At 42.2% G+C, this 22,421-nt stretch overlaps 1 protein-coding gene across 1 annotated transcript in view; it reads right to left on the bottom strand.

The window, feature by feature from the left end:
- Positions 1 to 22,421, bottom strand: part of FAM20A (FAM20A golgi associated secretory pathway pseudokinase) — a 62,493-nt gene that overhangs the window by 16,965 nt on the left and 23,107 nt on the right. Inside the window, exons 2-6 of the mRNA XM_070937722.1 lie at positions 16,847 to 17,028; positions 12,039 to 12,089; positions 10,476 to 10,554; positions 8,995 to 9,087; positions 1,826 to 1,941 (exon numbers count right to left, since the gene is read on the bottom strand). Of these exons, the coding sequence (XP_070793823.1) occupies positions 1,826 to 1,941; positions 8,995 to 9,087; positions 10,476 to 10,554; positions 12,039 to 12,089; positions 16,847 to 17,028 (521 nt within the window). The remainder of the gene's footprint in view (positions 1 to 1,825; positions 1,942 to 8,994; positions 9,088 to 10,475; positions 10,555 to 12,038; positions 12,090 to 16,846; positions 17,029 to 22,421) is intronic.

Raw genomic sequence — 22,421 nt, 5'->3', positions numbered from 1 at the left:
CTTACAACAGGAGAAGAATATCTCAATTTTGTTGCATTTGCTCGTTTAGTTAATGCAGGTTTTCCAACATAATTTAAGATGATCAGGCTTATTCTCATAAATATTGACAAAGTTATTCCCATTTTACCTGGCTAAACCTGGAGCAATCTTGGTCGTACAAAGCGGAAAACAAGGCCTGGAGCAAATTTTGAAAGACTCTTATGGGTATAGCCCTCTGTCAAAACGCCTCACAATCACAATGGATAGTGACCTCTGGGTTGTCTGTCCACAACTTTTAGAATGGCTGTCAAAGTTTGACTGTTACTACATTGAAGTTGAGTATTTTTTATCTATTATTTTAAATTCTTAGATTGTTGTGTGGTGAAAGAAAATCTGAAGAGAACCAATTCACCAGCTGTGCTTGGAAAAAAAAGTAACTCTCAATCATGAGGGTGTCGAAAGTGGCACCTCTTTAGTAGGCAAAACATTTCTTCTTGTCCATCTCTAACCCCAATAGAATAATTAATTTTATTCATGCTGAAGTGAGGTACAGAAGTGTGTTTCTTATTTGAAGAGGTGGAAAGGTGATATAACTTGAACATCTCAATTTAAGGTGCTGCCATTGTGCTTTCAAGTCATAAATAGCTTATGGCATGACTATTTAAGGAAACTTTGAAAGACGCCTCCACTGTCCCAGATTCATCTTTCTAGAATATTGGAGTAGGCCTTCTACTGTACAATTTCCAGAATATGAAATGTATCTTACAACTTGAGTAAAGCAGGAAACCTTATACCACACCAGACAAATGGCTCTTCTTGAAGACCTTGAGCGATGCAGCACCCACAATTTCAGGAGCCAAGCCATTCCACTGATTAATGGTTCTTACTGTCAGGAAATTTCTTTTTAGTTTCAGGTTGGTTCTCTCTTTACGTTACTTCTTGGTTCTGCCTTCAGGTGTTTTGGAGAATAAGTCAATCCCTTCTCTGTGACTATCCCCCAAGTCCTGAAAGACAGCTTTCATGTCATCCTTAATCCTTCACTTCTTTAGGCTAGAGACATACCTAATTTCCTTAACTGTTCATCATACAGTTTAGCTTCCAGACTCCTCCTCATCTTTGTTGTTCTTCTCTGCACTCTTTCTAGAGTCTCAACGTCCTTCTTGTATTGTGGTAACCAGAACTGGACACAGTATTCCAAGTGTGACCTCATTAGTGAAGTATAAAGTAGCACTTAGCACTTAGATTTATATACCGCTTCCCAGTGCTTTACAGCCCTCTCTAAGCAGTTTACAGAGTCAGCATATTGTCCCCAACAATTTGGGTCCTCATTTTACTGACTTTGGAAGGGTGGAAGGCTGAGTCAACCTTAAGCAGGTGAGAATTGAATTGCCGAACTGCTGGCAATTGTCAGTCAGCACTCTTAGCCTGTAGTACTTCATACTAACCACTGCACCACCACATCTCTAGTAGTACTATCACTTTTTGTGATCTTGAACACTTCTCTCTGTTGATGCAACCTAGGACTACATTGGCTCATTCAGCAGCTGCAGCACACTGCTGGCTCATAGCTAAGTGGTGATCCACTAGGACAGCTAGATCCCCCTCATACGGTACTTACTACTATACCATTTGGCTCCATGTAAATCTTTACAGTTCAGAAAACCTGTGAAAAACCAGCTGCTCTTTCACCAGGAATTTTATTGTAAACTGATTATAGTTCTTAATTTAATTTATTTCATGTTTTCAACTGTTTATATTATTTTTGTTTTTTAAAAAAATGTTGCTAGCCATTTTGAATACTCACTGAAATAAAAAGACTGAATATAAATCTATGAAACAATCTTACCTGGGGAAATAAAAAAGACGCTTTGTAAGATTTCATTCTTTGTAATTTCTAAAATTTCTTTTGTGACGTTAATCATTCTCCCAGCTGCTGGAGGGACGCGTCGGAAATCCAGGATTCTGCAAAGGGCAAAATGTATCGCTCAGATCAATGCAAAGAAAGAGACCTCCTTTTTGTTAAATTGAATCTGGTCTATGTCTCCATTAGATTTTGTAAACTTTAGCATAAGATTTTTGTTAGTTTAATCTGCCATTGTGATGGTATAATCCATAGCAACTTCCCACATGGAGAAAGTTTACTTTCCATGTTGTTCTCACAACGTTCTTTGAAGGTTGTCTGTGCTTCACAGAAAAGTCTATAGAACATGACTGTGTTCTGAGTATATTGGCTGCCAGTTGAGGAAAAAGAATAGGATGGCCAGGCCTGTTGGCTTACAATGCGCTGCCAGTTAAATTTGGGTTAGATTAATTTTTCTGCAAGTATTCAGAGTAAGAACCCTGCAAATTAGGCAAGAAAGTCATCTAAGTTGTGACTTTCGACTTTTGAAGACTGTGCCCATTTAACTTCCTTGATGGGGCTTCTGTCAGATTCCTAGCCAGCTAGAAAATGGCAAGTTCCAGGAAAATTCAGAGCAACTAAGTAGTCCTTGTGAAAACAAAAAGAGGGTAAGATGAAGCCAAATACATAACTCTAAAGAAGGCTGAAAATATAGCATCTTTTGTATCTTGATCAGAATGTGGTACTTGTTGGTTCAATGAGGGCCCTTCTTGTTCTGAAGCTGGATATTGACACGATTCTGCAAGCAAGGATGGTGTGTTGGAGTAGTAAATTAATTAAATAATTAATTTAGCTCCCAATAAGAGCTTTCCATGGTATGTCAGTGAAGAAGCTCATGTACTGTAGGCAAAGGAGCCATGTTTTAATCCCAGGGAAGGTGAAATCTTAGAGTTGTTCTCATCAGAAGAATGGTGAGCACTGAAGTACCAGGCTGGCAAAGGCCAATGAGCCAAATTGAACTTAACTTTATCCTCATTGGATACCCTACTGCAGTGTTAACCCTGGCCATTTTAAGATGTCTGGACTTCAATTCCCAGAATTCCTCAGCCTGCACTGCTTGAGAAATGCCTTCTTATTGGCATGATACTCTAAGAATGCATCTCAGAACTTTGAAACATTCTGAGTAGTCTAAGAATTATAGTCCCCATACATTTGCAGAATACATTGAGAAAAGCAAAGCTGGATACTCCATTGCTCTGATTCATCATAAGCCAATTTCTTCTGTTGCAAGGATTTCCAGGGATATAGTTTGACTGAACTGCCTTGACACCAGGAGAATTAAAACATTTTGATCTTTAACAATAGTACAGATGGAGACATTTCACCAAGAGCAGCTATTCTAACCTATTATGGTCACTTTATAGGAGGGATGGGCAGCATAAAAAATTAACAAATAAATAGAAATAAAATTATATCCTCTGAAATGTAACACTTCTATTCACGCTGGACCATTTTGTCCTTCTTCCCATTAGAATCACAAATTAAGCATGTTATCTGGAAGATAAATCTATCTCAGCATCTATTTCTGTCCTACTATCGCAGCACCATTGAGAGTGTCCTGACATACGGCGTTCTTGCATGGAATGGGAGCAGCTCTGTAGCAGACAAAAAAGCTCTACAGAGAATCATTAAAACTGCCCAGAATATCATCGGGCTCCAGCTACCAGCCCTGGATGACATCTTCGAATCTCACTGTTTGAGGAAGTTGCATAACATGCTCAGAGACTCTTCCCGTCCTGCTTACAATCTTTTTGGACTGTTGCCTTCTGGCAGAAGATACAGAACAATTAAATCTCGGACCACACGTTTTCTGAATAGTTTTTATCCCAGAGCTATAATTGCACTCAACAATGAACTAAAGGGCCACCATCAATGAGCTGTTGGACAGTATTACTTGGTCTGTTGTGTGGATGTTTGGGTGGTTTAGGGGTGGGGAATTTGTAGTGGGTGGGGGTGTGTTTGAGGATTGTTATGGACCTGGTCTTTGGATGTTAAGTGAATTTCGTTGTATGGGTATATGTGTATACATGTACAATGACAATAAAGTTATTATTATTATCTAAAAGGTCTGGAATTATACAAATTATCCAAAGAAAGGAATAGCATGGTACAACATTCATAGCTCAAACAAAGAGGATTTTACATCATATGCCATCAGAGTGTTCACATTGGTAGCTGCTAATACTGAGAGGTCTTTGGAGCTCTCTGAACTTGGTTGTTTTCTTGTAGACATTTCATTACCCAAATTAGGTAACATCATCAGTGCCAGCTGCTGGGTAATGAAATGTCTGCAAGAAAGCAACGGAGCTCAGAGAGCACCAAGGACTCCTCATTTCAACCCTGAGTCACAAATACTCTCCTTTGTCAGTAGCTGATGCTGATATTTAACTACAGTTACCCGGATCTAAGCAAGACCTCGTTTATTCATCCTGTAATAGCTTTAATTACACAGGGGGAGTTTATTACAATCCTTCACAACCTTGCATTCTGCTGTTTTGTTCTCCCCACCACTTAAGCAATTCATTAAGACATTTGATGGATGGCTCAAGTCAAATGCTAGATGCCAGCAAGAATACTGCCCCAACTTGTAAATGCTGAGACGTCGGAGATATTTCTACTGTTTGGGCTGATTCATACCATACAGCTTTGCAAAGGATTCTCTAGGGTCTGGTGTTCTTTTTTTTTTTGGTCAGCAAAACAAGATGATATTTGGTTAGTGAGTCAGTAACTGCCAAGCAGACTGACTAATAGTAATAATGGCACAGAAGCTTCTTAAAATGCCCTCAAGAATTGGCTTTTTCAGCCTGCTGTGTGCAGAATAAAAACACAAATAAAGCATAGATTTGGATCTTGATCAGGACTCCAGATGCATCAAACCAAGCGTGATCTACCACCAGACCTGCCAGATGTATCACAAGTGGGGAAAAAGGGAGTTTAAGAGAGCTCCGAATGACGTGCTAATATAACACAAGCAGCTAGGCGGGAAACAGATGCAAGAGTTATCAAGAATTTGATAAACAAACAAACAAACAAACAAACACTTCACTTTCCTGGCCTTTTGGAAATGTGTAAACACCTGGTTTTGCCATCTTGCTTGGGCCTCGCAGCCATGGGGGTGGTAGAACTCTGAGAACCTTCCCCCCACCTTTTAATTCTGAATTTTAACTTTCTTCGTCCTTTACATAATTTTATATACAGTCTTTATATTTTTATATTTTACTTGTACACTGCCCAGTCTCTCTGTGAAGGAGATAGGCAGTTTCTAAATAAGATAGATGATAGATAGCTAGATAGCTAGATAGCTAGATAGCTAGATAGATAGATAAGAGCTCCCCCCGGAGATACGGAGGATCCCGGATCTACGCACCTTCCGCCGCGCTCTCAAGACCTTTTTATTCCATCAGGCTGGCCTGGCCTAATTTTTCCTTTTATTTCCCTTTTTAAAACACAAATTTTAATTCGTTCTTAATTTATTGGGGTGTTTTAAATCTGTCTTCGGCCAAATTGTTTAATTTGGTTTTATTCAGTTTTAAATTTTGTATTTATGTGTTTTTATCCTGTGGCTGTTCACCGCCCTGAGTCCTTCGGGAGTAGGGCAGTATATAAATCAAATAAATAAAATAAAATAAAATAAATAAAATAAGAGAGAGACATTTCTAAATTTGATAAACAAGCAAACAAATAAATAAGACTTAGGCAGCTTGCGGCAGTATCAAATTTCCCCTTTGGTAAATGTTATTTGTAACATGTTGAACTATGAACATGCAGTGGGTTGTATCTAGTGGTTGTTCATCCACTTGTGGGGTGGGATCTGCTACCCTGTTTCCCCCAAAATAAGACATCCCCTGATAATAAGCCCAATTAGGCTTTTGAGCGCATGGCAATAAGGCGAAGCACTTATTTCAGGGTTAAAAAAAAAATATAAGACAGGGTCTTATTTTCGGGGAAACACAGTAATAGGACAGGTTCCTTCTAAATTAGGGGAGATATGGAGGAGGATAGCAGGAAAGCCGCTTGCAGAAAGCATGATATAACCTATTATGTTCTAGAAAGTTGGGATGACCTGAAGCATGAAATGACCTTTCAAATAACTAATAGTAATTTATTAATTACCTATTAAACTTGCATGCTGAAAGACTATGGGCAGTTCCCAACAATCGAAGAAATTAGAATATAATCAATGTAAATAAAGGTAAAACGAATGTCTATGGAAACTGTCTGCACAATGTTTTAGAAGAAAGAGCTTGAGTATAAAACTATCAGGAAATTGTATTTCCCTTTCTATTACAGCCCCATGCTTAGATCATAGGCTACCACAATTTTTCTCATTTCACATGCTCTTTCCTGCACTGCACTTAAAGATGGCCAGAGAACACAAATCAATCATCAAAAATCATGCTGAGCACGAAATGATGAGGAAACTACTATATTCCCTGCTTATTTTTTCCCTCAGCTCTCCAGGGAAGACATCATAATTCACTAGGAGAAGGTAGTTATATCAGCAATAGGAGTCAGCAAACTCCCAATGTGGATGAACTACGACTTCCAGCAGTCCCCTCAGCTTGGCTAAAGATGAGGGATGTTCGGAAATATAGCAACTTGGAGGGTCACAGATTTGTCACCCCAGATCTAGACTAATCAGCATTGGTTCTTGAAGGTTTTAGTCAAACCCTATCTGGAAAGAGAGGAAATTAAGCCTGTAAATCCTTTCCAGATAGCTCTTGACTTATGACCAGTCGCTTAGCAACGGACTTCCCCAAAGCTACTTATGACTCGTATTCAAAGTTCCAATGGCCTCGGGCTGTTCCCCTCCTGGGGTCACATGTAGGGGTGAAATGCTCCCGGTTCGGACCGGATCGCCTGATGCGGTAGTGATGATGGCGGGTGGTTCAGAGAACCGGTAGCAAAAATCCCTGCCCCCCCGCCCCATGCCCAGCTGAGCCGCACGATCATCAGAGGCTTTTTTAAAAATTATTTTTAAAAGCATTTTTTCTACAACCTCTTCCGATGACAAAATGCTTTTAAAAGTAAAAAAAAAAAAGCCTCTGATGATCGCGTGGCTTAGCTGGGATCATCAGAGGCTTTTCAAAGCATTTTTTTCTGCAATCTCTTGGCCGAAGAGGTAGTAAAAAAAATGCTTTGAAAAGTCTCTGACGATCCCAGCTGAGTTCCCTGATCGGCAGAGGGGCATTTTTTTAAAGAGCCTCTCTGACGATCTCAGCTGAGTTCCTGATCGGCAGAGAGGCTTTTCAAAGCATTAAAAAAAATGCTTTGAAAAGTTAAAAAAAAAAAAAAAAGTTGGCCAAGCCCACCCAGTCACATTACCCCACCACCACCAAGCCACACCCACAGAACCGGTAGTAACAGATTTTACATTTCACCCCTGGTCACATGATCATGTTTTCGGCACTCAATAAGCAGCCTGCATTTATGGCTGTTTACAGCATCCTGCAGTCACATGACCACAATTTACAACATTTGTTTTGTTGGAAACTGGTGCCTGCTTCCAATTTCAAAAAATGCCCGTTGAGGACAATGGATTCACTTAACAAATGTAGCATTCACTTTACAAATGCTGTGTCCATTTAACAATAGCAGCCAAAAGGTTGTAAAATCAGGCAGAGTCACACGGAGACCCACATAACAACCAGCATGACTTATGACCATAATTCTGAGCTCAATTATGGCTGTGAATCAAGGACTGTATACAGAATATAATTTCTGTCCTGAATGATAGTTCTCCCCAATAATACAATTTTTTCCCCTATCAGTATTTATTCTGGTGACCCTTAAAGATTTTAATGGCTGAAAGGGAAGACCTGTTTAACATTTATGTGAAGCCACTGGGCAAGATCATCCGTGGCTTTGGGGTGAAGTGTCAACTGTATGCCGATGACATGCACTTGTACGTTTCAACCCCAGGCTACCCCAATGATGCCCTTGACGTGATGTCCCATTGCCTGGAGGCCATGCGGATCTGGATGGGGAGGAACAGGCTCAGACTTAACCCCTCCAAGACTGAGTGGCTGTGGTTTCCGGCGTCCCGATATAGCCAGCTTACACCATCGCTGACTATTGGGGATGAGATCTTACTCCCCTCAGAGAGGGCTCGCAACTTGGGCATCCTCCTGGACTCACGGCTGTCTTTGGATGATCATATGACGGCCGTGGCCAGGGGGGCTTTTTATCAGGTTCGCCTGATTTCCCAGTTGCGCCCCTTTCTGGATCGGGACGACTTGTGCACAGTCACTCACGCCCTCGTCACTTCCCGTTTGGACTATTGTAACGCTCTCTACATGAGGCTCCCCTTGAGGAGCACCCGGAGGCTCCAACTGGTCCAGAATGCGGCCGTGCGAGTAATAATGGGCATGTAACACCTCTCTTGCGCGAGCTGCACTGGCTCCCGGTGGTCTTCCAGGTGCGCTTCAAGGTGTTGGTTACGACCTTTAAAGCGCTCCATGGCTTAGGACCTGGCTATCTACAAGACCGCATTCTGCCACCGATTGCCTCCCACTGACCGGTACGCTCACACAGAGAGGGCCTCCTCAGGGTGCCGTCAGCCAAACAATGTACACTGGTGACCCCTAGGGGGAGAGCCTTCTCTGTGGGGGCCCCTGCCCTCTGGAATGAATTGCCCCCAGACATACGAAGGATCCTCGACCTCCGCGCCTTCCGTCGTGCAGTGAAGACCCTGTTATTCCAGCAAGCCATTCTGATGGGATAAATGGTTTTAATTTGGTTTTAATAGGGTTTTAAAATTGGTTTTAAATGAGAGTTTTAAATTTGGCCTATGATTTAATTATTTTAATCTGCTTTTAAATTCTATTTTGTACACTGTTTTATTATGGCTGTTCACCGCCCTGAGTCCTTCGGGAGAAGGGCGGTATATAAATAAAATAAAATAAATAAATAAATAAATAAGAGCAGAACATTCATTCCATAATGATGTGAACGGCTTTAAAATTTGCGGCCTATGCTATGAGTAAAGGCTGATACCTACCCTCAATGCTCACACAGTTGGGTCTACTGCACCTTTTTGCCTCATCCCTCTGAAGCTGCAGTCAAGCTCCTTTCTAGACAAATAACTCAGCAGGTAATTAACACTTGGGAATTACCTGTCTAGGTGGAAGGCAGCAATCTCTGCATTGTGTCGCTGAAAGTCAACAAAGTAAAAAAAATCTTCCGGAGTCTCCTCATCTCGTTTCTGTCTGAAAGAAAGGTCCAGGTAATTAACAGGAAAGAGATTGTGCGTAAAACAACATATATTTCTGAGACTACGAAAAGTATTTGACAGTAGCTAGAATGAAAGAAGGTTTCCTTTCATCTCTTTCTGCTTTGCAGTAGCTCAGATCTTTTGGATTCCTTTGTGTTCTTGGAGTCTCATGCTCAAACTAACCAACACCACCAATATGTTTAAATAATCATTGAGAAGACTAAATAGTCATGCTATGGAATTGGGGTCCAATTATGGCAGGAGTGCACAACTCTGGCAACTTTACGACCTATGGACTTCAACTCCCAGAATTCCTGAACCGGCATGGGAATTGAGCATGGCTGGTTCAGGAATTCTGGAAATTGAAGTCCACAGATCATAAAGTTGCTCACTCCTTACACTATGGGAACTTTCTTCTGTTGCCCTCCTAATGTGATTTTGACCAAGTTAGCCTGTTTGCCTAGTTGAGAAGGAAAGTTGCTATTCAGGTCAAAAGGGATCAGTTGGGAGATCTATATTCCAGCTGGGATCAGGACAACAGAACAAACAGTCAGAATAACTCCCTCTTTTGCTACACTGCCCTGGTCTGCCTCATCTCACATCTGCTCTTTATTCTTTCCATAATTTTTAAAGGATGTATGTAGTCACACCCAGTTGGCAGTTAGTCAACCAGCAACTTCTAGGTGTCTTCTTGTATATTCATTCTGAATCCCCTTCAAAATCTTTGTACATTAGCTAAATGTCTATGGAAATTCTCAGTTGACCAGGTCATGATTGTCCCAAAGGTGCGTTCTTTCAAAATGCAACTGGACTTTCTTGTTTTGCTTGAAGACATTTCGTTTCTCATCCAAGAAGCTTCTTCAGTTCTGACTGAGTGGTGGAGTCAAGCCATTTTCCATTCCATCCTTCCTGCAAGGAATATAAATCCTTTCATTCTTCACCATTCAGACAGAACCGAAGAAGCTTCTTGGATGAAAAGCAAAATGTCTTCAAGCAAAACAAGAAAGTCCAGTTGTCTTTTGAAAGAAAGCAGCTTTGGGGCACAACATTTACCTTTCACTGCGGTTTCAACTTTGGTTGTACAGGATGCAGCTTCCAATACCTCTTGTGGGCTTTGTTCTTTCCACAGAATTGCTGAAAACCAGCAGCACAATTTATGGACATGCCGAGGTGGGAAAACATGAGAAGTACAGTATGGTGTAAGTCCTAAAGTAGACCTTGGGTATTTTTTTAAAAAAATCATCACTCTACCTACCACCACAAAAAACCCCACACAATTCGAACCCTTGCTCCTCCTCCTCCTTATCTGCACAATATCTATAGCTTTGCTAAAAATGCTTTAGTGAAAAAGATTCAGGCCATTTTCAAGTGAAGCAAGCTTACCTCATTGGCTTGAACATGGCTTTCCCGAAGTCTTGGAACCGCAAAACAAGTTTCAGGTGCACCCCGCTGGGCTTTACAACTAAGAAATGAAGAGAGATTCAGCTCCTTGTTCAAATGTCAAAACCCACAGGAAACATAATATCTGCCTTAAGAAAGAATTGGAATGGGCTTCTAACACCTTAAGGGGTGTGGTATACGAAGATCAATATCTAGTTCGCTATAGAAAGCTATCTCTTTTTCTTTCTTTTCTTGTCTGGAAATCAGTAGGAGACCCAAGGAAATCCCAAATCTGCTGGCTAGTCAAAAATGATCTGGAGGGAGGCCATGAATACCACTTCCACACTATTGCCAACGGGGATTCATGCAGTCCCCAGGAGTTGACCTTGACCTGAGAGAGCCTTTACTTTCGTTTTTACCAATTTAACTCATTTGGGAAGAGGTTTGTTGCCTGAATGTGCTTCTTTTGATATACAGTAAAAGCAAGCATTTTAAACACCTAAAAAGCAGCTGTGGGTTGCTTTTAGTCCAACAGAAGTGATTGATTTCTACCCATGTACAGGTAGTCCTCGACTTAGGACCACAACAGAGTCCAAAATGTACTGTGCTAAGCAAGGCATTTATGGAGTTTTATGCCGCCGCTGTTAAGTGACTCACTGCAATTGTTCAGTTAGTAAGTGAATCTTACCAACTGTAAGTGGTTAACTGTAAATTGTTAAGTGAATCTGACTTCCCCATTGATGTTGCTTGTCAGAAGGTGATCACTTGACCCTGGAATACTGCAACGGTCATAAATATGAGTCAGTTGCCAGGCGTCCAAATTGTGATCACATGACCACAGGGATGCTGCAATGGTCATAAGTGTGACAAATGAACAAATGAGTCACTTTTTTTTCAGTGCCGGTGTAACTTTGAATGGCCACTGAATGAAGGACGAGGACTGCCTGTATTTAAATATTTAAAGGAATCCAGGATTCACCGTCATCGATCCAGCTGGGAAATGCAGGGTTCAAAGTGAGCTGGGTCAATTTAGCAAGAACAACATTTCTGCTGGGACACGGAAGAGAGACAGCCATTTTCTTAATCTCTCTCTTTCTGCCTGTCATCTTTGTACTTCTTGACAGACTGTTATAGAGGTGAGGGAAGTCTGAGAGCAGGATGAGGAGGCTTGTATCTCCTTGAGGAGGGGATCAAGGATAAAGGAATGTCCTTCCTTCCTTCCTTCCTTCCTTCCTCCCTCCCTCCCTCCCGGCCGATTTCTCTCAAATCTCGGTGCCTCTTTGGATCCAGTTCAAGGTCAGGAAGAGATACTGATACCGGTTCAACAAATGCACAGCAAACCTTTTAATAGCTGTGCAACTCCAAAGGGAAATTACACCACAGCGCTAGAGTTGCCTTTAAGCATTTAGGGCTGGGTGAGACAGAGCCCTAAATAAAGCCCAAGGGTAGCACTAAGGACTTGGCTCATACATCTCGTTAATAGAACTCCATCAGCCCCACCGCCAAAAGGACTCCTGTGACATTTTGGTCAAAAAGCCGTAGCAGATAGAATAGCATTTCACCTACTTTGGGAGCAGTCACAGGCCCCGAGCAAAGCTTTCTCATCCTGGCTGTAATCTGGAATGAAAAAGAAAACCTTGGGAAGTTTTCTTACAAGGAAGGGAGGTAGAAGGTAGAAGGCAGGGGAATGTTCTGCTAACAGCAGGATTAAGAGCGGAAAGGGGGATCAGCGAAAGGGACCAAAGGAGAACAATAGGACCAGCTGGCAAAAAGAAATCATGGCGTCGCTAATATGAGTTTATGAGAACTAGTTTGGTCTGGTGGTTAAGGCACCAGGCTAGAAAGCGGGAAACTGGGAGGTCTAGTCCCGCTTTTGGCCTGAAAGCTGGCTGGGTGACTTTGGGCCAGTCCTGCTCTTTCAGTCTAACTTACCTCACAGGGTTGTTGCTGTGGGGAAAATAGGAGGAAGGTGTGTTGGATGTATTTGCTGCCTTGAGTTATTTGTGAAAATAATAAAGGCAGAATATATATGAATGGATGGATGAATGAATGAATGAATCAATCAATCAATGAATGCGTTTTTGAATTACAAATTATTTGTATGATGATGTCACCAGGAGCACAACATCATTGTGGCTTCTCCCAAATTCCCCAAAGACATTTCCTGTGGGAAACATTCAGGTTTCACTGCAAGTAAAAACCAGCAAAGAAGGTTTATTTATTTATTTTATTAGTTCAATTTATATCCCGCCCTTCTCCGGAGACTCAGGACGGCTTACAATGCATTAAGCAATAGCCTTCATACTTTTGTATATACCTGCTTAGTAGGGTTCTATTATAGCCAATCATTTCTACCACTGTCCCCCCTCCCCAACACACATACAGGTAGTCCTCGACTTATGACTACAAATGGGACCAGAATTCCTGTTGCTAAGCAAGGCGGTTGTCAAAGTGAGTTGTGCCCAATTTTACAACCTTTTTGCCATGGCTGTTAAGTGAATCACTGTAGTTGTTCAGTGTATCATGTGGTCGTTAAACAAATCTGGCTTCCCCCATTCTCTTTGCTTATTGGAAGTCGGCTGGGAAGGTGACAAATGGCGATTACATAACCCCTGGGATGCTGTTGCCGTTGCAAATCTCTGCCAGTGACCAAGCACCCGAATTTTGATCGTGTGACTCAGGGGTGGGTTCTAAATTTTTTTACTACTGGTTCTGTGAGCGTGGCTTATTTTGTGGGCATGGCTTGATGGTCATGTGACAATTCTTTAGGATTTAGCAGAGGTACTGGTCTACCAGGCTTTTAACTGCTTGCAGAGCTGTACCGGTCTACCCATTTGTTCTTGGAGTGTTCGAGTCTACCCATTTGTTTTTGGAGGCCCCGGTCTACTCATTTGTTTTGGTGGCCTCAGTCTACCCATTTGTTTTTGGACACCCCGGTCTACTCATTTGTTTTTGGAGGCTCCGGTCTACTCATTTGTTTTTGGAGGCTCCGGTCTACTCATTTGTTTTTGGAGGCCCCTGTCTACCCATTTGTTTTTGGAGGCCCCGGTCTACCCATTTGTTTTTGGACACCCCGGTCTACTCATTTGTTTTTGGAGGCCCCGGTCTACTCATTTGTTTTTGAAGGCCTCGGTCTACTCATTTGTTTTTGGAGGCCCTAGTCTACTCATTTGTTTTTTGGAGGCCCCTGTCTACCCATTTGTTTTTGGAGGCCCTGGTCTACCCATTTGTTTTTGGAGGCCCCGGTCTACCCATTTGTTTTTGGACACCCCGGTCTACTCATTTGTTTTTGGAGGCCCCGGTCTACTCATTTGTTTTTGAAGGCCTCGGTCTACTCATTTGTTTTTGGAGGCCCTAGTCTACTCATTTGTTTTTTGGAGGCCCCTGTCTACCCATTTGTTTTTGGAGGCCCCGGTCTACCCATTTGTTTTTGGAGGCCCTAGTCTACTCATTTGTTTTTGGAGGCCCCTGTCTACTCATTTGTTTTTGAAGGCCTCGGTCTACTCATTTGTTTTTGGAGGCCCTAGTCTACTCATTTGTTTTTTGGAGGCTCCTGTCTACCCATTTGTTTTTGGAGGCCCTGGTCTACCCATTTGTTTTTGGAGGCCCCGGTCTACCCATTTGTTTTTGGACACCCCGGTCTACTCATTTGTTTTTGGAGGCCCCGGTCTACTCATTTGTTTTTGAAGGCCTCGGTCTACTCATTTGTTTTTGGAGGCCCTAGTCTACTCATTTGTTTTTTGGAGGCCCCTGTCTACCCATTTGTTTTTGGAGGCCCCGGTCTACCCATTTGTTTTTGAAGGCCCCTGTCTACTCATTTGTTTTTGGAGGCCCCTGTCTACTCATTTGTTTTTGGAGGCCCTGGTCTACTCATTTGTTTTTTGAGGTATCGGTCTACCATCACACTGCCTTTTAACACTGATCAGCTGTAGGGCGGCCCTTTGAAGCCCCGCGGCAAGAATTTAAACAGTTTTTTTCCTTCTAGCTGATCAGCTGGGACTCAGAAGGCAGCAATAGATTGGGGGTGGGGCCAAATAAAAGGTAATAATGCAGGGGAAGTGGGGGGCAGGCAGAACCGGTTCGGTGATATCATATCGTCACCACTACCGGCTCGGTAGAACTGGGTCGAACCGGGAGGAACCCACCACTGGTGTGACTGTGGAGATTCTGCAGTGGTTGTAAGTGTGAGGACTGGTTGTAAGTCACTTTGTTTCCAGTGCCGTTGTAACTTTGAACACTTGCTGAATGAATAGCTGTAAGTCGGGGGACTCCCTGTGCTACAATGGGAAGAGTAGGGAAACCAGTGTGGGGTAGAAAGGTTTCCCAGTCAGAATTTTCCCTTCCAAGAAATTCTCTTTCTTCCTGCTTTTTCCGACTGAACTCTCAATTTCCTTTTGAACAGATTCCCTTACACGGTTCCCTTCTGATTGTGTGCTTCCTTTTGTTTAATGCTATTCAATGCTTTTTTTTGAAAAGGAATAAAAATCAGAGGAACCCACTACTGAAGTGTTTGCTCCTTTACAAGAACAGATGTTCCCGCTGTGAGAATTAAGTCAGTCTTCTTCAAATACAGGTAGTCCTCGACTTATGACCACAATTGAGCCCAGCATTTATGTTGCTACGTGAGAAATTTGTTAAGCGAGTTTTGTCCCATTTTATGACTTTTCTTGCCACTGATTGTTAAGTGAATCACTGCAGTGGTTAAGTTAGTAATGCGGTTGTTAAGCAAATCTGGTTTCTCCATTGACTTTGCTTGACGGAAGGTCGCAAAAAGAGATCATGTGACCCCAGGATGGGACACTGCAACCGTCATAAATATGAATCAGTTGTCAAGCAACCAAATGTAAATCACATGACCATGTGGAAGCTGCAATGGTCGTAAGTGTGAAAAATGGTCATAAGACACTTTTTAAAATGCTGTTGTAATTTTGAATAGTCACTAAATGAACTGTTGTAAGTCGAGGACTACTTGTAGATTGGAGTACATTGCTTTTCTTCAGACTGAAAGCCCTTTACTTGAACGTTGTCTTGGGTATCGCTCTCCAAAGAGCAGGGAGGGGCACAGATATCTGGGAGAAATCACAATGATTGCATGTACCCAATGACATCATCATACAAATAATTTTTAATTTGTAAACTCATGTCAATGATATCATGAAGCCAACGGTGTACAGTACATCACTTGTGTGATTGTGTCATGACAATGTTCTGAACTAAGCTCCCTTAAAAAGCAGGAAGCAGGAATTGATCCCTGCAAAACCTCTTTTGTTTACACGACTGTGAATTACTTTCATTCACAGTCAGCAAGGTTTGTCCAAACAGTTTTTCAAAGGAATATTTCTCAACACACCTTATCTTGCTTGGCAAGTTGCCACATAACTTGTTTCCAAACGCAGGGTAAGGCAAAACTTGGCACAGAGTCTCTTAGAGTCACGAACAGAATTTTTCACTCTTGAAACTACCGAACGAACGAATTGTTTCCTGCAAAAACCTCCTCCCTGTTCGCTCCTCTTTTGTTTCCTATGGGAGGGGCCAATCATCTCCCAAATCATGGCTTTACTCCCAAATCGACCCTACTTTCTGAATTGTTCTTGTCTTCTGGCAGCTCTGCGCATGCGCACACTGGGAACGAGCTCCGGCTGTTCCTCTGCTTCACTGCTGTATATCTCCCTCTCTGCCTCCAATGCAGAGCCTTCATCCGAGCTTTCCCCAGCCCCCAGGACTGGCCCATGTTCCTCCCCAACCTCCTCACTGTCTGACTCTGCTGCCAGCTTCATTGTCTGCCGGCGAGCCACAACAGACAAATGTGCCATGACTTGTCTCCCTGGCCCTGCCCTGCTGATGGGATCAGGACAACAATTAAGATTGTTTAACTACATTTATGTGTAATTAAAACACCCGAAGTCTTCTGACCCTATGGGAGGCAAGTTGGTGTCCCAAGAAATTAACTATTCATAATTGATTTGCAGCCCTATATGTGATCTGGGCATGAAGTTCAAGAATATGAACTTTATGTGGCTGACTTCTAGAGATTCTAACTTTTCATGCATCCTAGTGGTCATCTGGATTAATTTTGCGTCCCAGATCTGGTAGCCTAATATTTCCTAATAGTGAAATTTAGAAATTTCCTAACAATGAAAACAATTAACCAGCGGAACGACTTTGCCTTTCAAAGTTGTGGGGGCATCATTGGAGGCTTTTAAGAAGAGACTGGACAGTCTCTTCTTCTGGATAGAATGGTACATAAAGTCTCCTGCTTGTGTAGGGGGTTGGACTAGTCATTAGAAGACCTCCAAGGTCCCTTCCCACTCTGTTATTCTGTTATTTCCTTTTATTTCAGCCCTCCTTTAAGAAGGATTCAAAGCATTACTTACCAGCACTGATAGTACTAAACTTCTGTGTGTCCCTAAGGAGTTGATCCACCATAGGGCTGGCCCGTGGATACAAGGCATGGCGATTGATCCCCAGGTGGAACTGAAACCAGCTTGCCTCGTGTCTGAGCTGAACCACTGAACCCACGGTTAGGTTGCGCTCTTCTCTATAAACCTGGTGCCTTCTGAAATACATGAAGCAGAGAACTTATTGCTGAGCACATTGTAAGCCGCCCTGAGTCTCCGGAGAAGGGCGGCATATAAATCAAATTAAAAAAAAAACAAAACTTGTGTTTATTCAAAGATTAAAAAGTGCCCTGAAGGAATTGTCACTAATATAGGTTATCCTCCAATAATGATCACGATTGAGCTCAAAATTTCCATTGCTAAGCGAGACAGTTGTTAAGTGAGTTTTGCAGCATTTTATGACCTCTCTTGCCACAGCTGTTAAATGAATCACTGCGGTTGTTAAGTTAGCAACACGGTTGTTGGTGAAATCCAATTTTTTTTTACTACCGGTTCTGTGGGTGTGGCTTGATGGGAGTGGCAGGGGAAGGATATTGCAAAATCTCCATTCCTACCCCACTCTGGGGCCAGCCAGAGGTGGCATTTGCCAGTTCTCTGAACTACTCAAAATTTCCTCTGCTGGTTCTCCAAACTACTCAAAATTTCTGCTACCGGTTCTCCAGAACCTGTCAGAACCTGCTGGATTTCACCTCTGGTTTTGCCCCATAAGGAGCCTGAGTGGCGTAGGAGACTAATGCCTCCTAAGGCAGCATTTAACATCCAGCTGCCTGCAATTACTGCGAGTTCAAATCTCACCAGGCTCAAGGTTGACTCAGCCTTCCATCCTTTCAAAGGTAGGTGAAATGAGGACCCAGATTCTGGGGGCAATAAGCTGACTTTGTATAAATATACAAAAGGATGAAGGCTACTGCTTAACGCCTTGTAAGCCGCCCTGAGTCTCCGGAGAAGGGCGGCATATAAATCAAATTAAAAAAAAAAAAAAGTCAATGGGGAAAGTCAGATTCCTTTAATGACCACAAGATTCATTTACCAATTGCAGTGATTCACTTAACAAATGTGGTGACAAAATATCCTAAAATGGGGCAAAACTCTATGAACAACTTCCTCACTTAGCAATTTTGCATCAGTTGTGGTTGTTAGTTGAGGACCAGCAATACCTATGTGGTTTTGTGAATATGTGAGCTTAGAGCCACCCAGAGTAATATTATGTAGTTTAAAAGATTATTGTTTAAAATGCTTTCCAAAGGGATGGAACCTGATTGCCTCAGAACCACCTGGTGCAATTGATAATCCTATAGTGACATCACTGCCTCATCTCCAGTAGCAGTGTATACACCCTCATGCTGCTCGTGGTCTGAATGCTACGGGAAATTGGGGAGTATGGACACTAACTGGAACCAGAGGTGCCAAACTGAGCCATCTGCCGACCTTCAAGGATGCCAGTCCTGGGAAATGGATTTGCACTGGTGCCTGAGGCACCGAATTCCCAAAACATCAGAACGAGACCTGATTGGACTGCTCTCCCAGGGGGGAGAGTTTTGGACGTTGAGGATTGCTTTCAATGTATGATTTTTGCATGGTTTTTCCTCAGAGCTTGCCTTATCCACGCTGCACTCAGCATCTCTAGTAAAAGTACCTTTTCTCTAACATCTATGGGAGTCAAAGGTCGTTCTTTCCTATGGAGTTTTCTGGACAGAGAAAAAGAAGGTGTCAGAAAGAAAAAGACAACTGTGGGTATAGAAATATGGGGCATCTACAAGACAGAGAATTGGAGACACTCCTCATATTTTGTTTTGGCTTCACCTCTGGCTACTGATTTGCATCAAACCTCCAACAAATTGGACTTCTGCATTAGAAAACATTCATTCATTCATTCATTCATTCATTCATTCATTCATTCAATTTAGATGCCTGTCCATCTCACTAAGTGACACTGAGAGATTAACATAGGGTTAAAAACTTGCCAAGCAAACTAAACAATGACATAATATACTGTCTGCCTAAGGGTTGCATTTTGACTAGCACTCCTTTTTATCGGAATCCTCTTGCATTAGGCTGGAATCCATTAACACAAGATCGCTCTGCCCTTTTCTTTTTCTTGCAGTTTGCTGGACATTTCAGAAATGGATAATAAGAGTTCGCAGCCCAGGCTCTTCTCAGAAGCTGGGAATCCGCACTGCAAATCCACTTTATGATTCAGGTAAGCAAGTTCAAGAGAAATGGACCTCTCTGTGTGGTTACCCATTCCTTGGTACCATTTTGATTCTTGTAAGCAGACGTGCATTCTATATACAGTATCTTTACTTGAATCCAGGTTTAGGTCATAAAATGTCTAGGTCATAAAATGAACAGGCTAAGGGGAGCCAGCAGTTACTAGACAAACAAATGCTGCGTACAATTACATTTGAAAAAAAATCTGAAATGGTTTACTGCCCTAAGTATTCCAAGATCAGAAGTGGAGAATGGCCTCTAGCTGAGGACATTTGTGGTTTCAAAGATGTCTAAAAAAATAACAGGGCACGGAGCTTTTTCCAAACCATAATAATCTGTCAACCTCTTGGACAGATATAAACTCTGTAATTGCATATGTCATCAGTGTCAGTGGCAATAATGAAGGCCATATTTGCATTAAAAGTTTAGTAGTTGGTCCACAGTAGAAAACTCTAACTCTGTGGTGCCATCTAGTGGTCACTCAGAATCCTTGCAGCCTAGATTCAGCCACCCAGCCCTTGCGCTGGGGTTAGAGAGAATTAATTTTAGTTCCAAACAGCTTTGGGTGTAACCTTCCCTGGTGAGCTCTGTCATGCAAACACATAAAGTAAATTAACAGAGGGCTCCTGGAAGAGCGACAAGTATTTAGGATAGCCCACATAACTGGACCTTCTCCAAAAACTCCCTTTTTCTGATTTTTCTGTTTTTTCTGTCCCTGAGCACAGAATTTGCTGTTGCGGTATCCATACTGTCCTATTAGAGCCACTAAGTGATGTTGTAGTTTTAATCTGGGACAAATAGCAATAGCAATAGCACTTAAACTTATATACTGCTTTACACTGCTTTTCAGCCCTCTCTAAGCGGTTTACAGAGTCAGCATATTTCCCCCAACAATCTGGGTGCTCATTTTACCAACCTCAGAAGGATGGAAGGCTGCTGAGTCAACCTTAAGCCTGGTGAGATTCGAACTGCTAAATTAGCCGGCAGTCAGCAGAAGTAGCCTGCAGTACTGCACTCTAACCATTGCACCACAGCGTCCCAAATAAAGGAAAGTTGGTGGATTCCTCGTTTGTCCTCCCACCAAGCATTGCTTCCCAATCATTCTCTTGAAGAGTAGTGAGATGAGGATGGGGATGGAGAAAAGTAGACAGATACTTGCAAAGCATGTGCAAGCAACTCACAAGTTCCCTGACCCCCCACCAAGAAGCTGGAGGTACAGAATTCCCATGTGTGCCAACCTGCATCCATGATTGTCAGTGGGCAATTCTTGAACATCAATTTAGTGCTCTTTTCAAAGGAGAGGTAAGCCCACATTCAGAAGTAGCCCAGATAACAGATCACAGGAATGGAAGAGTGGATGCATGGAGAAGTTGTGGGGGCACCGTCTCCTGCTTCAGCCAGTATGTCTCCTGTACCAGAGGTCGGTTTCAGCAGGTTCTGACCAGTTCTGGAGAACTGGTAGCGGAAATTTTGAGTAGTTTGGAGAACCGGTAGTAAAAATTCTGACTTGCCCCACCCCCATCTATTCTCTGCCTCCCAAATCCCAGATGATTGGGAGGAAATGGGGATTTTGCAGTATCCTTCCCCTGGAGTGGGGTGGGAATGGAGATTTTACAGTATCCTTCCCTTGCCACGCCCACCAAGCCATGCCATGCCCACCAAGCCACGCCCACAGAACCGGTAGTAAAAAAATTTGAAACCCACCACTCTCCTGTACATTGTAGTCAGATGAATAGATTTGGAGCAATGGCAAGGAGTAGAATCCATCTTGATCCACTACTGCGAAAAACATAGCAATTTGGGCTGAGGTGTTCATGGTGGGCAACACCCAAAAGAAGATTGATCTTAAGATTGTCATGTGCGGGGGGGTGGGGGGGAGGGCAGGGAAGGAAAGGGAGAATCTGATGAAAAAAGTGGCAATTTATTTCTCTTTATTGTGGGTAGGTATAAAAACAAGACTTTTCTGGGGTTTGCCTACAAATCTCCAGAAACATCACCATAGGCCATGTGTGTGTGTGTGTGTGTGTGTGTGTGTGTGTGTGTGTGTGTGTGTTTACACATATGTATAAGTGTGTGTGGTTGTATTTTTACATATACGAGTACTCTGATTAAGCACAAAAATCTTAGGAGTGGAAAACTAAGGAGCATAAATGACTGAGTTTTAGCAATTGAGCAATAGCTTACTATATCATTTTTCTGCCACTTCAATTTGTGCAATTAAATTGGAAAACATTTCCTTCTTTTCTTCTTCCCATTAAGCCGTCTTGTAGCAATTTACCCCTTCTCTGAATCTTATGAGAAATTTACAATTTATAAACTTTGGCCCATACCTGGATGTGATCAATCCGTTTGATAAGAATCCAGATAATCTGCTTATTCTAGGGCACTTACAAACTGTAAGATTCACTTAACAGCAGCAAAAAGGTCATAAAATTGAGCACAACTCAATCTAAGGATGACCCACTAAAGCTGAGAAGGCTCTGGTGGCTACAACTACAACACAATCGTTGTAGTAGAAACTTTTGCAGGCAATTATAATTTTCAGAGGCATAAAGTAGAGGGAAGATGTGCTTGGACGTAGGAGGGAAGCTGCTTCGCAAGATAAATGCAGAATAACAAATGTGTACTGACAGCAGAAATGCCACCTATGAGTCATCCAATTTAATCTAATGCAACTTGATTTTTATGAATTGGCCCAGCAGTTAAATTCTCCTTCTATAACTATGCTCCATTTGCATGTGAGCTAATTCTTGTTCCTAGAATTATCAAACCTGATTCACCCTCTAAATGTATAGGGGACCATTAGGCAAGATTTGAGAAAATTTGGCAGAAGACTCTGACCTTCGACTGTATCACACCAATACTGATGGATTTAGCCCTGTTTGCCCATTTCACCATCTAACAGTGGGTGGGTGTAACCAGAGAGTATCATTTCCATCTATATTATTCACAAAACTGATAATATCTTTATATAGGAAAGAGATGTCCCACCATATCTAGACTTGGTTTATTTCTGTTAGGCTTAGGTAAATTGTGCTGAGCACGGGTGCCCAACCTTGGGAATTTTAAGACTTGTGGACTTTAACTCCCAGAATTCCCATGCTGACTGAGGAATTCTGGGAGTTGAAGTTCATAAGTCTTAAAGTTGCCAAAGTCGGACACCCTGGTGCTGAGGAACCTAGAGTACTTACAAATGAAAGAATGAAAAATATGGTCTTGGAGCTGCTATATGAAACCAATACTCAAATAATCAAATATCACCCAGGTCAATTTAATTAATTTGAATGCTGCTAATTGATGCAGGCGGCAAAGCTATATTTATTTTCCTAGACGTTGCTTC

Source organism: Pituophis catenifer, unplaced genomic scaffold, assembly GCF_029215685.1.
Source record: "Pituophis catenifer annectens isolate HBS135680 unplaced genomic scaffold, rPitCat1.0.hap2 SCAF_2, whole genome shotgun sequence".
Lineage (NCBI taxonomy): Eukaryota > Metazoa > Chordata > Lepidosauria > Squamata > Colubridae > Pituophis > Pituophis catenifer.
This window is presented reverse-complemented; position numbering and strand designations above follow the sequence as displayed.